The sequence below is a fragment of the Equus przewalskii genome, chromosome 1 (assembly GCF_037783145.1).
Source record: "Equus przewalskii isolate Varuska chromosome 1, EquPr2, whole genome shotgun sequence".
NCBI classification, from domain to species: domain Eukaryota; kingdom Metazoa; phylum Chordata; class Mammalia; order Perissodactyla; family Equidae; genus Equus; species Equus przewalskii.
In genome coordinates, this window is record NC_091831.1 from 129,626,979 (window position 1) to 129,643,225 (window position 16,247).

Below are 16,247 nucleotides of genomic sequence, written 5' to 3' on the forward strand. Positions count from 1 at the left end.
TTGTCAGGCTGGGCCTCAATCAAACTCTGCAGAAACTGCAACCAAACCCACCTTCTGGCACAATGGCTGCTCCCACCATGCCAGACCATGCTAATAATCCAGAAAACTAAAGGTACATTGGGTACAAGCAACCCATATCTACTGAGATATCCATTTGGCTGTTTCAGTATAACCTGCATTGGTTAGGACTGCTTTACATACAAGTAGGCACATTGGTTTTATGTTCACCCACATACATTCTATGGGCATAAATGAATTTCATTTACAAATAAACCCTAAGTGTGAATAGAAATCAAAAAGCACCCACACTGTGTTCTGGGCCACGAAGGGCCCCACAGCCACCTTGATCACAGAGTAATTAGTGCTGCTCCTGGGTTTCCTCTTACGTGCCCCCTAATGTTACAAAATAAAATGTATGAGGAAATCATTTTTACTCAAAAAGCACATCCATCCCAGCTTTTCCAAACTGCCCCCAAATAATCTCTCTGAAACTTTTCAGGCAGGAATTGCTCATCTTCAGCCCATATCCAACACCACAGACCTCTTCCTGTTGAAATAAAGAACACTTTAACACAATAACTCCCACTCTAATGGGAAAAGGGGAAGCAGGGATGATAATTCCCCCAAACCTAACGCTTCTTCAGTTCCTTCCTATGTGGATTGGAACTTTGGCCCCAGTAGGCTCCCAGGAAAGATAAAGGACAAAGACTAAGGAAAAGAAACAGACTCTGCAGGGAAAGGACAGACAGACACACTCTTAAATCCTCAGCAGCCTTCCCAGGGACCTACCTCGAGCTCCCGCAGGGCATTATCACACTCTTTCTGGCCAGGGGCTTGTTGGGTGCACAGAGTGATGAGTTGATTGATGCTCTCTGTCACCGCTCTGTGACAGAAACAGAAAAGGTGTTTGTTGTTGGGTTTTCTTTAAGATCAACAGTAATTTCCCCAACAATGCTTTGCAGGTTCACTAGAAATACAATTAACTCACTATATGCATAGGCTGGGATTCCAGTGAGAACTCTTCCACGAGGCTCTAAACAACCAACAATAATTCATTCATAGGGAAGACACAATGAGAACCCCTACCCTGCTTCTGATTATTCATTTGATTTACCCTTAAAGGATACTAATAGGTCTCTTAAGAAAGTATCATTGTCTTTTAATGTATTCGTAAAGAATTCATGACGAAGTTGCAAACAGCAAAGAGATCATATTAATACTGTCTTCAAGGTCCTTCATTAGGGCCCGGCCCCATGGCCAAGTGGTTAGGTTCGCACACTCCGCTTCAGTAGCCCAGGGGTTCACCAGTTCAGATCCTGGGCACAGACATGGCACTGCTCATCAAGCCATGCTGAGGTGGCGTCCCACATAGCACAAGTAGAAGGACCCACAAATAGAATATACAACGATGTACTGGGGGGCTTTGGGGAGAAGGAAAAAAAGAAGATGACTGGCAACAGATGTCAGCTCGGGTGCCAATCTTAAAAAAAAGAAGAAAAAGATCCTTTACCAGCAGCCCATAAAGGAAGCAGGTTATCTGAGCTAGGCTATTTTGGATAGCCTTTGTATATTTTGGAATATTTTGTATATTTTAAAACACAGTAGACATATAGCAAACTGTGCCTATGATTTTAAAATCTCTACTTTCCAATAAATTCTTCATGACTGACTAGTTCCTAGAAGCTATCTCAAAATTATTCTTTGAAATAGCTATTTTCTTGTTAACACTAATAGGAATTAGACACTCTTGTATGATTTTACATGTCTTTATTCTTCCTAGAACTTAAAAGGCAGCCTAGATTTTTTTCAAGGATCGGAAGTCCAATGATTCCAGCACCATTTGTTTAAAAGGCTATCCTTTGTCTTTGGAATTGTTTGTAACTTTGCTGGCAATCCATTGGCCATATTTGTGCGAGTGTACTTCTGGATTCTATTCTATTTCATTAATCTGTGTGTCTAACCCTTTGCCGATACCACACTGTTTTGATTACTGTAGCTTTATAGGAAGTCTTAAAACTGAATTTCCTTGTGTTTTTAAATGAAAAAAACAGAGAGATGAGGTAATTCCCTAAGGAGAATTAGGGATGCGATGAGTAAGGAGCAGAAACAAAACTTAAACCCATGCCTATCTGACTCCAAAGCCAGATCCATACCCACTTTTTGGTAGGGTCATAATTGGTCCACATTTCTGGCAGGGCCCTGAATTCCATTCTGTTACTAACCACTGCAGCTAACGGGCAGCTTGAAACAGAACAAACAAAACTGGGGCACATGATGCTGTTGATTATTAACACTGTCTGATATAAAAGACGCCTCATTTTATTAGTTAAATTGGCTTTGCAGCTTCCCACAGAATATCAAATTAGATGGAAAATGATGTTGCCAATGTACAAAGGCAATCAGCTTAATTATTTGATGATACTGCTTTGAATTTTAAATTTAGCTAGGGCGATGGGAAGAAGAAAAACATTCCCGAACCCAGGAAGGAATTCCAAAACAGTTTTTGTAAGACTGACTCTAGTGGTTCATGTGTTTGGGGAAAAGTGCTTCATTAAGGTGTCATGGGGAAGCACTGTTCTCCATGGTGCCAAGCAAAACAACCACCACTGAAATAGCAAAACAATCTCTAGTTCTGACCACCTTGGAGGGTGCAGCCCATGATGTATTCACTAGAAGGTTGTCCCTCAAAGAGTCCAACTTGGTGTTCAGTGGGGTAACCTTCAAGACACACTTCTGAGTGGACAGGCTGGCATAGTCCAACATAACAAAGGATGCAAAATGCCCTCAACTGTGATGACATGAACATTTGGAGAATATTTCCACACATCACACAAGCTTTCCATTTAGCTTATTTCTTTCAATGTTTCCTGTTTATCTGCCTTATTTTAAAACCTAGTCATTATATAAAGATTTTTCCATTAAAAACTAAGTATTTACAATTGGCGAATCCAGAGACTACATAGCTGTTCATTGTTCTAACTTTTAACTATTTTGTAGATGTGGAAATTTTTCAAATAAAAACTTAGAGTGAAAATAAAAACCAACAGACTAAGGGTTTGTGGTTGGATAATCCCTAAAAGTGCCAGCACAGCACTACATGTCTGAATGAGTCATTTGAGTAATACTGATCCATGCTAAGGAGCATTATTTAGCTATCAATCACCCCCATAACTCATTTTAGAGCCTAGATTATGTAGCCAAAAAATAAACAAAGAGCCTAGAGGCAATTGGTTATGTAGATTTGATAGTGAAAAATAATATTTGTATGTTTCAAACTACAGTAGTTATTTACAAGATTGAAAGATGGGGGGCATCCCGAATATGTAACAATATTGACAAAATAAATATGGTCCACAACAGAATTCTGGGCAACCATTAAAAGTCATAACATATAGCATATTCCTAACATCACAGAAGAATATTCACGATACACAATTAAGTAAAATAAAATCTACAAAACAGTATTAACAGTATGAACCCACAACTGTAAAAATAAATATATAGGCATAGAAAAATGACAATGATATATCAAAATGTTAACAGTGATTTTTTTTAATGAGGAAGATTAGCCCTGAGCTAACTACTGCCAATCCTCCTCTTGTTTTTTGCTGAGGAAGACTGGCCCTGAGCTAACATCCATGCCCATCTTCCTCCATTCTATATGTGGGACGCCCACCACAGCATGGCTTTTGCCAAGCAGTGCCATGTCCGCACCCAGGATCCAAACAGGCTGCTGAGAAGGGGAATGTGTGAACTTAACTGCTGCACCACCTGGGCTGGCCCCAACAGTGATTTTATAACGATATTTTTAAAGAAAAACTTTCAGTAAATCTACTAAAAAAATTATGAATTAACCAACTTACACCCATAAATATGGCCAAAATTAGCAGTGTTCTCCCTCTGTCTAAATCCAAATAGACCTGAACCGTAGTTATTTTTTTTCACAACGTTTTTTAATGATCAAAGTTATACAAGTTTATTTTTAAAAAATACAAAAAAGCTAATAATTCCACCATCTAGAGATAGTATTTTCTTGCATTTTATTCTTTATCTAGGCTTACCTAGTCATTCCCAGTTTTTAAAAAAATTGGGATCCACAATGTCCAATGTTCAGAAAAGGCTTTTTTTTTTTAATGGTTACATAAACATCAACATATTTTAATTTTTAGACCTCCCTACATTGTCCCACCTCCCTCTTAACAAAAGTAACAGGTTCTCGTAACATTTTAAAAATCAGTTTCACAGAACATCTACGTAGGAACAGTTTCTGATCATTCAGTTACACTAACAGTATGATACGGTTTCAATTCAGTAATTTTCCACTGACAAATATTTTTTTCTACCTACTACAATCCCCTCCTTTTTTCTTAAGACAACTAAAGCTCAGCAGAAATAACTCATAACTCATTAACTCATTATACTCATATACTCATATAACTCATTAAGTTACAACCATTCTTCTCTCTCTTTAAAGTGCTAAACATTTATAAAATTTGTGATTCCATTAATGCTTCGATTTTTTGATGCCACATTGTATACAGCACTTAATTATGGAGAATAGGAAAAGGTTAAACTAAAACAAGGGAAAGGATATATTGTTATATCTTTAACAGTCTGTTTTCTGAGTCCCTTTAGATGTCAGTCAACCAGACTCACACACAGGTTTCACTCTTCGTTGTAGGTGTATGAAAAGATTTAATGGTCTCATATGTTTTATTTTAGGTACGTTGATATCTATGTTTTTGACTTATGTAAATAAACACAGCAAGACTCATTTACAAGGGTAAATATTCTTCGTTTAGCTAGAAGGAAATCTAATCTATGTAGAAACAATAATGCTAAAAAACTCTTTAACTTCAGATTGTATCAGGCTAAGATTTTCTGTAGTAAGGTTCTTTAAAGTTAGAAATGTTCCTGAAAAAGTTTGCAATGCATGTGGAAAGTGCATAAAGTACGGCTCCAGAGAACGTTATACAGATAAAATACTTTAATCCACTAGCAGTTAACACTGAAAGCATAAATGCTCTCTTAATTCTTCCCTGTTCGTCTTTTAGAATGTGTTTTATTTGCCTTTGCCTAAAGTTTGGGTGCCAAGATGCAGGAAACATATTCCCTACAAAACAAGTGTCTGTTTAATCCCTAGGTATGATCTTATACGTCAATTTAGCTAGAGATCCCCTCGTGGGAGCCTATGATATAAATGTTTATGTTGTAACTGCAGGTACCATGATAGGACTGGAGTAGTGTAAGCTAAGTTTTACACTATATTCCCTTCTCCAAAAACAGGAATCCCTAAAGGGTGTCATATATAGGCCTGTCTCTATAAAAGATGGGAGATAAATCCATCTTCCCGCCATTTTCTTTTGTCTAGTTATTCAATTTGCTTCAACTACCTCCCCTAGAATGCCAGAAAGGTATTACTAGGAGTAGCTAACTTCCCACTTTCCACAGTGGCTGTTCTGAGGTTGGGTAACAAAAGGGGTAGTGGGCTACTTTTTCCTTCTCATTAATAATTAGACATTTAGTTAGAGTCCATTCAGATAGGCAAAATTAACTGGGGGGAGAACTGAATGTGGAGAATAGTCAACTTATCTTTTATGATATGGTCCCTTTGACTAATCCTCCATTGAAGTTCTCATTTTATTGGCATGGTCTGTCAAAGGGAATGCTCACAATGCACACTTTCTGTAGTTGAGTTATGGGACTCTTGGGTAAATATTCAGTACTTGGCAGTACTGCAGCCTGTCAGGACAGCGTATAGTTTGGTTAAGAAGGCATTATTTGCTCAAATGCAGGCTGTGTAACTTTGTATTCCTTTAACAACATGAGAGAGATCAGAACAAATGGTGGATCTTTACAGTGATGCTGTTAGGAGTTTGTTAACTGCCTTTTGGAAGTCAGTGCAGGAATAAGTAGTGTTGTTGGGTTCAGTGCGGGTTGTTTCCTTAACTGTTTTAGTTAACCAGCCACAGCAACAACCGGACACCCATGAATTAGGGATCTATTTTAGGTATTCAGGTATGGGAGTGGCTCTACTCAATGTTCGGCTTGACCGTTTGGTAGCAAATTGCAGGGCTTCATTTAGAGTGGCATGATCTCTAGAAAGCCCGCTGGGAATGATAAGGGGCTTTTGAAAAGGTGGGACTCCACAAGAAGCCAGAGGCGGCCATTCAGGAATTGGTTCCAGTTTTGGTACACAGTGGGAACAATGGGAGAGTCTTAGACCTATCTCTCGAAGTATATGGACCAGTGTGCTTGGATCCAAGAGTTTAGCATGATATAACCAGGAATTAGGATTTAAAGGTTTCCAAGTTGTAGAGTATTTTAAAAGGCACTTAACCTGTCAGGCAAGACTCTCAAGAGGCGTTAGGTTGGGCACCACAGGGTCCTCTTCTTCAGAGGAATCCCACTCTTCCCCAGAACTCTCATTGAGGTAGTTAGAGTTCTCTTCTTCCTCACTTTCTGATTCTGATAAGGGGTCAGGAGAGGGATTTCTGGGACCCATCAGAAGAGAAGAGAAAAAGGAACCAGAAAAAGGCAACCATCTAAGCCAGCAAAACACTGGCTAACACTGGCAAAGAGAAACAAAAGATGAAAAATCCTTTCAACAAGATTAATTTGTCTGTTTCACAGTCCATTACACACACACGCAGTATGCTTCTGGCTCGCACCACTGTGCAGTTCTTCAAGATTACGTTGTATATTCTTCACTTACAAAGAAGACATCTCAGTTCTCAGGACCAGTTCAGTGTGTCAAAGTGTCAGTCACTTACCAGCAGCACAGGACAGAACCCATCCTTCAAATCCTGGCTAACCAAGGAGAGACGGGTGCTCATCTAGGCAAGCTGATTTTTTTAGCAGGGTCTCAACTGGTTGTGATATTGTGAAGAGGCACTTTGTGTACTCTGTTTTGTTGGCAGGGATAGTATATCTACTTGGTGATAAAAAGAAACTCAGTGGTCGCCTTCGTTGTCTGCTGGTACAGCAACTTTTGTGCAGGGGGATGGCAGGGTGAGTTGTCAAGGATATCCGGTGTGCACAGATCCGATGTTTTCCATAGGTGGTGCAAACGCCCTTGGAAACTGGTGACTTAGTTGTTGGACTATCTGGAAAGGTAGCCTTAACCCATGGAGGATCCTGTCTTCTTTCGTGCCTCACGCCCAGCTGCAAGACCCGGCTAGGCCTAGCGCCACCAGCTCTCAGAAAAGGCTTTCTAACCTACAAACGGTTTAATGTTCAGAGATATTGAATTGTATCGACTGGAGGTTGGCAGCACTGGAGGGAAATTTTCAATCAATATGGAATTGGGACAAGGGTGAGAGAAGGAAATCAACCAATTTGTGCTTTTGATTATCTATTAAGCACAAATCATTGGATAAGGAGCTTGGAGAAGGGAAAAAAAGCAACATCAGACATTTTCCTTTCTCAAGGGAGGTGGTGCTTAGGAAGGCAGGAAAGAGCCAACTGAAATCCACCCGTACCTATTTTCCCTGGGTTTCGCTACACAAAAGGCACAGGGATCAAAAAATAATAGTTTAAGTCTCTCTAGGAAAGCAAAGTGCTTGCAATCCAGTTGGAGAGACAAGACAATGAACAGACAAGACACAAAGAAGGTGAGCCGAAGGAAGCAGTGATGGGGCTATGACACCAGACAGGATCCTGAACCTGTGAGGCCAGATATACGTGGGATTCACAGGGAGCATGGAAGAAAGTAAAGCCTGGACCCATGGGCCTGGGTTCTGCGTGGAACGGGGGGCTTGACATGGAAGGGAGCAATTGAAAAGTCAGGCCTGAGTGAGATCCTTATTTGGATAAAGAGAAGAGAACATTCTAGAGGAGAGTCACCAACAGAAGGCCCAGTCTACATTTTTCTGTTTCATACTGTGGAAGTACTGCTTGCTGGGCCATCCTTTTTTACCATCTCTGGAGACAGGAGGAAGCCTGCCTGGCAGGAACTTCAAAGCAAAGGGCAGCTGGGGAAGAGGAGCCACCTGCAAGGTCCTAGGGAGCCCTCAGGAGACTGGAGAGCACGTGTGGGGTGGTCCCGACGCTGGCAGCTGTGGGTGCGAAGTCTTCAGCCCAGAGTCCTTCTGGCCAGGGTGACTGTGGTGCAAGCAGCAGCTCAGGGGAGGTGCTCAGAGGTAGGACACTCCCTCATTCATGCAACTGCTAACTAGTTTTCCATCTCCTTGACTAAGTTCAGGGAGCATCAGACCAGCCCCTGGTCAGAGAGAAGGCTGATGAACGGTTGACAAAGGTCTCTAGCTCCACGCAATTTGTCATAAAAGAGCCAGAGCCCACCAGTTATATGTGAAGAAGATGAACAAGCCAGAACTCAACAGAAAATGACTTCCTTCCCACTAGGCATCAGAGACCAAGGGATCAAGTTCCTCAGATGTACCTGGGCTCAGATGCAGAATGAAGAGCAGAAGAAAACGTCATCCTCTACTGCTTTTCCAGAGGCAAAGCTTTTTTCCCAAAGCAGGAAGAATCATGGAGACCATAAAGAATAAAGGATTCAAGTCTGCTGACACAGGAGCAAGGCAGGGCTGAGTTGGTCCAGGGCTGGGTCCCCACAGTGGCATCCTTGGGCCTTTGGGGACACTCACATGAAGGACAGGCAGGGCTTGGCTGTCTCAAGAACAGGAAGGGCAGGGGCTGGCCCCGTGGCATAGTAGTTAAGTTCACGTGCTCCACTTCAGTGGCCTGGGCTTCATGGGTTTGGATCCCGGGTGCAAGATCTACACACTGCTCATCCAACCATGCTGTGGCGGTGTCCCGCATACAAAATAGAGGAAGACTGGCACAGATGTTAGCTCAGCGACAATCTTCTCAAGCAAAAAGAGGAAGATTGGCAACAGATGTTAGCTCAGGGCCAATCTTCCTCACCACACAGACACATACACACAAAGAACAGGGAGGGCAGTGGGACTGAAGATGAGAGCAACGGTGATCAGATCTCTGATGCTCAACTCCAAGGGCATTTATGCACAGGAGTGTTTGAAGGCCCACATGGAATGAGGGGAGCATGCTGTGTGTGTGTGCCTCCTGCCTTAACTCCACTGGGGTCATCTCCATCTTATTCACAGTGTGTGCCCAGCACCCAGTGCTGGGCCTAGCCATAACAAGTATGTGGTAAAAATCTGTTTAATGAACAGATGAAATAACAAGAGAATGAATGGACACACTCTAGCTGGGCAGAGCTTTACCTCCTAAGAGGAGCTTGCCTGACTCACTTGACCTGGCTAGAGCTTCCACTGGAAAACCACCCTAGGGAGCAGAGCTTGCCAACATGTGCCAAGAAGCCAAGGAGAACGTGCCAGCATCTTCTCGTAACAGTTCCAGCCTGAGATAACCATTTCACATGATGATTTTAAGTGCTTACTTGGCTATGAAACCATCAGGCTGGGAACTCCCTATCTACTGCTGAAAGCCAGGACAGAGGCAAAGAAAGCTTTTTCACCAAGTCTCCAGGTCCTTTACCTCAGTCTCACCACCAGGGGGCCTCCAGACACCCACAGAACCATGACACCAGGAACATTCCTAGGGGCCTGTGTTTCCTTCCTTATCTGTCTTTCAAAAGGCCAATTTATACTCTCTCCTTGTTCCCACAATTTAAGAGAATGAACAACATGTTCTAAGTTGGAAACTGTAATTTTGAAATGATGCAAAAAATTGAACATAATGAAAAACATCTGAGTTCAGGTACCTGGAACCATCAGTTAGTTGCCTTATCCAAAAGCTCTTTTTAAGAAAAAACAGTGATCAAGAGAGGGTTTTATATCAGAAACAGCTGCTAAGAGAGAAGACATCACCCCCTCTCCTCATCTCCCACCCCCACCCCCACCCAGGGAGGGTACTCGCTGGAACAATCATAAACAAAGCCTATGATGGACGTGAGGAGATGTGAGAATATTTTTCCAGTCTCTTAGTGGCTCTAGCTACTGTCTGAAGCTAAAGTATATATCTGGGGATAAATGAAGAAACTCAGGAGTTTAAGAGAACTGTCCTGACATTGTCTAATCCCACCACAAAAAAATAACACTACAAGCCAGGAGGGGACCAGAGAGAGGTTTCACCATTAGTACCATGATTACTTATGTACTGAGAACTGAAACGAGCTTAAGCATGACGTAACACACCCCTTCATCTTGCAGATGGGAAAGTTGAGACAGGTTGAGCGACCTGACCAACGTAACCAAGTTAGTCAGCCGTTAAAGCATGGACGAGACTCAGGTCTCCTGTCTCTGACAACTTAAAAACAGCCACTGAGCTCCCAGGAGAGATAAAGTCATGACAAAACAAATAAACAAACAAAACCAAGCTAAAAAAATTAAAAAGTAGAATTCAAGCTATGCTTTTAAAAAAATCACTCATCTGCACATTTTGAAAAGGTTTCCAATTATAATATACATCCTAATTTCCCTGCATTTAATTTCTCACTGCTGTTAGCTTTCCAAGTATAAAGTGATGTCAGGTAATGTTCAGAAAACATGCCCACACCACACAGAAACATGAAATACCCCATCCCCTCAGTTCAGGAACACGCATGTGGGATTGCTAACATAAGATCTTCCTGGGTTGTCACTGCAGTTGCTCCACACACCAGCATTCGATCACTAGTTATTGAACTAAATTGCCACAGCGGCCCTAGAGCAAGAATTGGATTGTATTACCCACTTCCTTGGGTGAAAACAACAGAAAAGACAGACATCGACACCATCCAAAACTCAGATTCATGTTTTAATATATTTCCAGAAACAATTTACTCCCCCTCCCCCACTCATCCTAAACTAGAGCCTTTCTGCAGATGACAAATTGAACATGTTTAAATCCATCTAATTAAGATTGATGCCAGGCGCATAGTAAGAGGTCAAGAAATGCTGAATAGCTAGCTGAGTATCATTTTCTTTTTTACACTCTTCAGTAATTTCTGATTTTTTTATTGAGCATATATTACTTTCATAACTTGAAAGATACAACACTACTTAAAAAAAATCTATTTAAACCATCATGTTTATAAATCAACGGGGTGTAAGTCTAAGCAAGGCCTCTTGAAAAGGCTGTAAGAGAAGACAGAAGACATCTTTAGTGGGAAAGGCACATGAAAAGGTGCCAGTTTAATAAAATACCAGAATCTCTCTTGACTCCACCTCTGACAATGTAGGACAGCACCACTTCTTTGCTCAGGAAAAGCAGCAGGACACCAGGCATATCTTTCAAACACTGAAATTATTTAAGTACACATGAAAGCACATTTTATTTCACTCTTACCTTGCAGCTGCAGCCAGGAGATTTTTCGCATTGGGGGCTCCTGGATCTACCGAGAGGGACTTGGCTGCTAACAGCAGCTTGCTGGATGCCATAGAGATATTCTTGAGGTTCCCTATCACTTGGATCTGGTCTTCTTTCGTCTGGAAGGTCAAAAGGAGCCAGAGTAATTAGGGGCTGTCCATGTCTCCTAGGCAGCATTCAGAGAGCTAGGAGCAGCATCCTGAAATGGAAGCAAGTTGTCTGTATGGATTGCATTAAGCCCAATTAGCGTGCAGATGCCTAACTTGCTGAGAGACTGCCTGGTGTCTACCCTTCCCCAAACAGATACCCAGACACAAGCAACAGGACAGAAATCCATCCCCAAGTGGGTCAGCTAAGAGCTGTGCTGTCTCACAAGGGCAGGCATTAAAAGGGGGGAGGGGAAAGAGAGAGAAAAAAAAGAGAGCGCGCACACACACGTCAGTGCACAGACCAGGACACAATTCCAGCATGTTGCTCAACAATGCTGGAGTTGTCAAGTAGCTCCCACATCTCAGCCTGGCACAAACGACCAGCACAGTCTCGATATTCAGAGCTGACTGCATCCCGGAAGTTCCTGACTCAGGAAAGGACACATTTCTCACCTGGCTTAATATCTGAGAAACAACCTCTTGTAGGTAACAGAGCAAGAAACACCCTGGATATCTCTTTTAGGGAGCTCACTGGAGCTCACGAACAAAAGAGCTCTGCAAGCCGACACCAGACCAGTCACGCTCCCTTGTTCTAAAAAGGGGTTTATCTGCTCATTTGAAGGAGGTAATTTTTAATCTTTTGACACTCAGTCCCTTCTAACGGGTCCACTGAACCCCAAATACATGATTTCTTATTATATTATACCACATTTGAAGTCTAAGACATGGAGCTGCCCTCCCTCCAAAAAAGTGTAAGTAAAAAGATAGATTCTGCTGGAGGATCGTGGGAAAAGTTATCCTTCATCTCCAAAGAAGCAACTTCACACATAAGCTAATAGCGTCTTTGGGAATGTCATTCCTGTGAGGTCATGGAGTGTCCTCAGCAGGAGGAGAATGGGACGGTGTGGGCTGTTGACAGGTTCCCTAGTCTTATTTGCCCAATTCGCCTCAAGGGTGGATGGTCCAGCAGAGGAGAGCCAACGTCAGCTCCAGTCACTCCCTCCACACTCACCTGAGCTTGGCCCGCCATCTCAATGCCAGCATCGAGGAATTCATCAAAATCATCACTGAACTTTCCAGAGGCTGCAGCCAGCTCACCGGTCTGGCCCCGGGTGGCATGGACCACTTCCCCAGCAGACTGGTTCAGATCAGCTGCTGCTTGGTTCAGTTCACTCTGGGCTTCCTGGAAAGGCTTCGTGCTTGGAGGTAACTACAGGGAACAGAAGACATATTCCAGGAGAAGTTTTACTTTGCATGGGAGAAATAAAGGAAGGTATCACAGAGGGAAGACAGACTCTCCAGGGATGCATTTCTGAGTCATCTAGACTAAAAGGCTCTGTGTGGCTGAGCCCATGGCAAGTTTGACCTTCAATATATATACATTCACTCATTCACTTAAGTTTATTGAACACCTATTCAGTGCTAGACACAATGGGTCTAAAAATGGTAAGGACAGCTATCTTCAGGGGCTATAGTTTCCTAAGTGGCAGAGTCAGGACTCATACCCAGGCGATCTGACTCCAGGATCCACTCTCTGACCACCCTCTATTTTGGCTCTCTTAGATGGAAACTCTCAAAGGTTTAGCTTTCTAAAACTAAAAGGCAGGTGCTGATAAACTTCAAATCCTATTCTTCCAAACTAATAGCCATCGATTTTGCTTAATAGTGGTCTTTGCTAATAATATAGCTTTTCTATAGAATTGTCACTAGCAGAACTGTAACAATTTGTGAAAAGCTCCGGCGAGTTAATCTAGACTATATCAGTCACACTGCATACATTGCTTGCATATTCATACCTGGTACATGCAGGCACCAGGCAGAGCAGACACAAAGGTGAATGAGCCTAAGCTCCTCTGAAGGGGGCTCATAAAACAGGGATGGGAAGGGGCCCCAAGCTGAAATTCTTCAGAGTACTCGCTCTCTCAATGAGTCTTGGACACACGTCTCTCCATCGCCTGATTGTCACTGCCTGAGGTGTCCCGATAAGAAGTCAGCTGATCACATACCCCCCTTTCCTGTCTCATTGGGATGACCAGACAGTAAGCAGCAACATAAGATCACAGAAAAGGTAACTTTGAAAGCTCCACCTGGGAATTTTGCTGACCAGAAAGCAAAACAAGGAAAGGCAAATTGGGAGGAAAGATAGGGCTCCTGAAAAAAGGTTAGCTGCCCGGAGATCCCGTGGAGAGGAGAAGATTCCATTCACATCTAAGGCAAGCCCAGTCCCCAAGTGCCCCTTCCTAGTCCAAAACCTCTCACCGAGTCTACAAGCAGCTTCTTGCTGGACTCCCCGATGCTCTTCAAGGCCACATCCACATCCTTCTGCCCAGGGAGGCAATTCACACAGTTATTCAAGGAGTGCGAAACGGCTTTGGCCACCTGAATACGCGGAGGGAGAAAAGCTCTGTAAGAAAGCAGCTTTTGGTGCAAACATTTTTGCACATGTGTTGGGAATGAGCAGTGACAGTACGCAGAGCTGAAAAAGATCAGGAAACTATCTGCAGCATCTACCTGACACTGTTTACTGTTAAATCACCTCCTCTAGGCCTCTCACTGGGGTTAACATCCTGTCCTGGCAAAGGGTCTGATACAGTGATACAGTACACTCTACCTGCTCCCCAACGCCACGCTAAGTCACGACTGTGATTCAAACGAACTCTCCAATATTATGTCAGGTTCTAAAACAAAGATATCTAATACCGAGAGAAACAGAAATAGCTCCCGTCTTTGGAGTCCTGCTGAGGTCACCGAGGGGGAAGTAGGTCTCGAGTTCTTTGGCTCACAGTTAGCTAGGCCTGTGTCTGATTTCTGCTCAGCGACCCTCTGGTGCCATCACCCCCACATCTCACTCCGCCCAAGGGCAGGTGGGATGTGCTGAGAATTCCAGACCAATTTTGAGCTGCTCACACGCTAGTTTTTAAGGATGTGTGAGGGTTCTCTTTGCACTCTTTGGTACCCTCAGTTAAACGGTAATACAGTCTTTGGGAGTGGGCTGTGTTCTTCTCTTTAATCTAAACCATCTCCTTCCCGGCTCTCGTCTACAGCTTCACATAGATGGTCTCCAGCCTACTAGTTTCATCAGGTAGTCAAAGACTCATCCTAAGAGGCAAGAGAGTCAAAGCTTAAAACTCTGAGCGGCTAGACCAAGTGTCTCTCCCTCAACTCCTAGGCCAGGGAGAGGAGCATACTTAGGCATACACAGGCCCCAAACAAACATGCGTCCCAGCTCCTAAAGGTCCAAGGACAGGTCTCAACCAAGCCCCCCATACTCTGTTGACTGAATTACCAGATCTCACATTATGGGGACTACTAGGCAATACTTACAAATGTGGATAGTGTGTATGACCAGCATTGTTATGGCAGTTTGGAAGGTTCTGAAAACACCCACTGAGTAAAAGTGTTCACACAGGAAAAAGTGCCCAGGAGACAGCCTGCTGACATGCCCACCTTAATGATAACCATCATTACCAATGCCATGCCTCACCTGGGCTAATCTCTGCTGACTCTCTGCGTCTCCAGGTGCAATCAGGGCCTGCTTGGCTTCTTGGATGAGCATGGCTGAGCCCTCCATCACGTCTCGAGCAGAATCTAACATAGCATGTGCAGCCGCGGGGTCACTTGTAGATGCAGCTACTCCCCGGGCAGCCTGGGCCAGTGTTTTCAGAGCTTGGGCCGTCTCTCTAGCAGCCACCCCTGGGGATAAAAGCCCGCCAGATTTTCTATTAGATCCCAGCTAAAAGTCTTACTTTTACTTGGGAGTAAGCCTCTAGACTGGAGTCTCCTAGAAAGGAGAGAGCCCTCTGATAGTGTCTGCCATAGGTGGGCTCCAAATTACTCTTCATAAGATTTGAATTGCTGTGCTTCTCAAAGAAGTAGCCTGTACTGGCCCTGGATCAATCCAAGAGAGATGTTACAACAAATACCATGCTAAAAACGATTTCCCTCTGGTTCCCCTCACTCCCACTGCCTCACATGTCCAGTGACCTACAACACCAAGTGCATGGGATCAAATACACAGATGAATCATTCAAACCCACTTTTCTTCCCAATTGTCTTTATTGAGGCATAACTTATATACAATAAAGTGGACAAGTCTAGGTGCACAGCTCAGTGCATTTGTACATATGTATACATCCACACATCTACCACTCAGATGGAGACAACACTGCCACCACCTGTACCCTGTCAACAACCTCTCACACCAGAAGTAATCACTATTCCAGCTTTTATCACCATAGACTAGTTTTATGTTTCTAAAACTCCATGTTGATAGAATCACACACTATGTATTTTTTTGTGTCTGCTTTCTTTCTCTGACCATAATGCTGTGAGATTCACCCACGTTGTTACATGTAGCTGTCCATTCCTTTTTTTTTTTTTTTTTTTTGCTGTGTAGTATTCTAATATAGGAATATAACAACATTTGTTTATCCATTCTTCTGTTGATGGACATTTGGATTGTTTCCTGTTTGGTGTATTATAAAAAAAGCTACTGAGAAAGTTCTTGTACATGCATTTAGATGGATGTATGGAATCATTTCTCTTGGATATAAACCCAGGAGCTAAATTGTTGGGTCATAAAGTAAGAGTATATTTAGCTTTAGAAGATACTACCATTTTTCACAATGGTTTTACCATCATACACTCTGCCAGCAACGTGTGAAAATTCTAGTTGCTCCACATCCTAGTCCAAACTTGCTATTGTCAGATTTTTTATTTTAGCCACTCTGGGGGATGTGCAGTTGTATCTGAGGTTTAATTTTTATATCCCTAATAAGTAATGATGGTGAGCACTTTTTCACA

The 16,247-nt window shown here is 42.9% G+C and overlaps 1 protein-coding gene and 1 pseudogene across 13 annotated transcripts in view; both read right to left on the bottom strand.

Moving 5' to 3' along the window:
• Positions 1–16,247, bottom strand: part of TLN2 (talin 2) — a 418,570-nt gene that overhangs the window by 90,315 nt on the left and 312,008 nt on the right. For all 13 annotated transcript variants that reach the window (XM_070578546.1, XM_070578544.1, XM_070578536.1 and 10 more), the window contains 5 exons: positions 14,929–15,137; positions 13,704–13,823; positions 12,457–12,654; positions 11,275–11,414; positions 790–883 (listed from right to left, as the gene is read on the bottom strand). In XM_070578546.1, coding sequence (XP_070434647.1) covers positions 790–883; positions 11,275–11,414; positions 12,457–12,654; positions 13,704–13,823; positions 14,929–15,137 — 761 coding nt within the window. The remainder of the gene's footprint in view (positions 1–789; positions 884–11,274; positions 11,415–12,456; positions 12,655–13,703; positions 13,824–14,928; positions 15,138–16,247) is intronic.
• LOC103552580 (DDB1- and CUL4-associated factor 16-like) lies at positions 5,744–6,627 on the bottom strand (annotated as a pseudogene).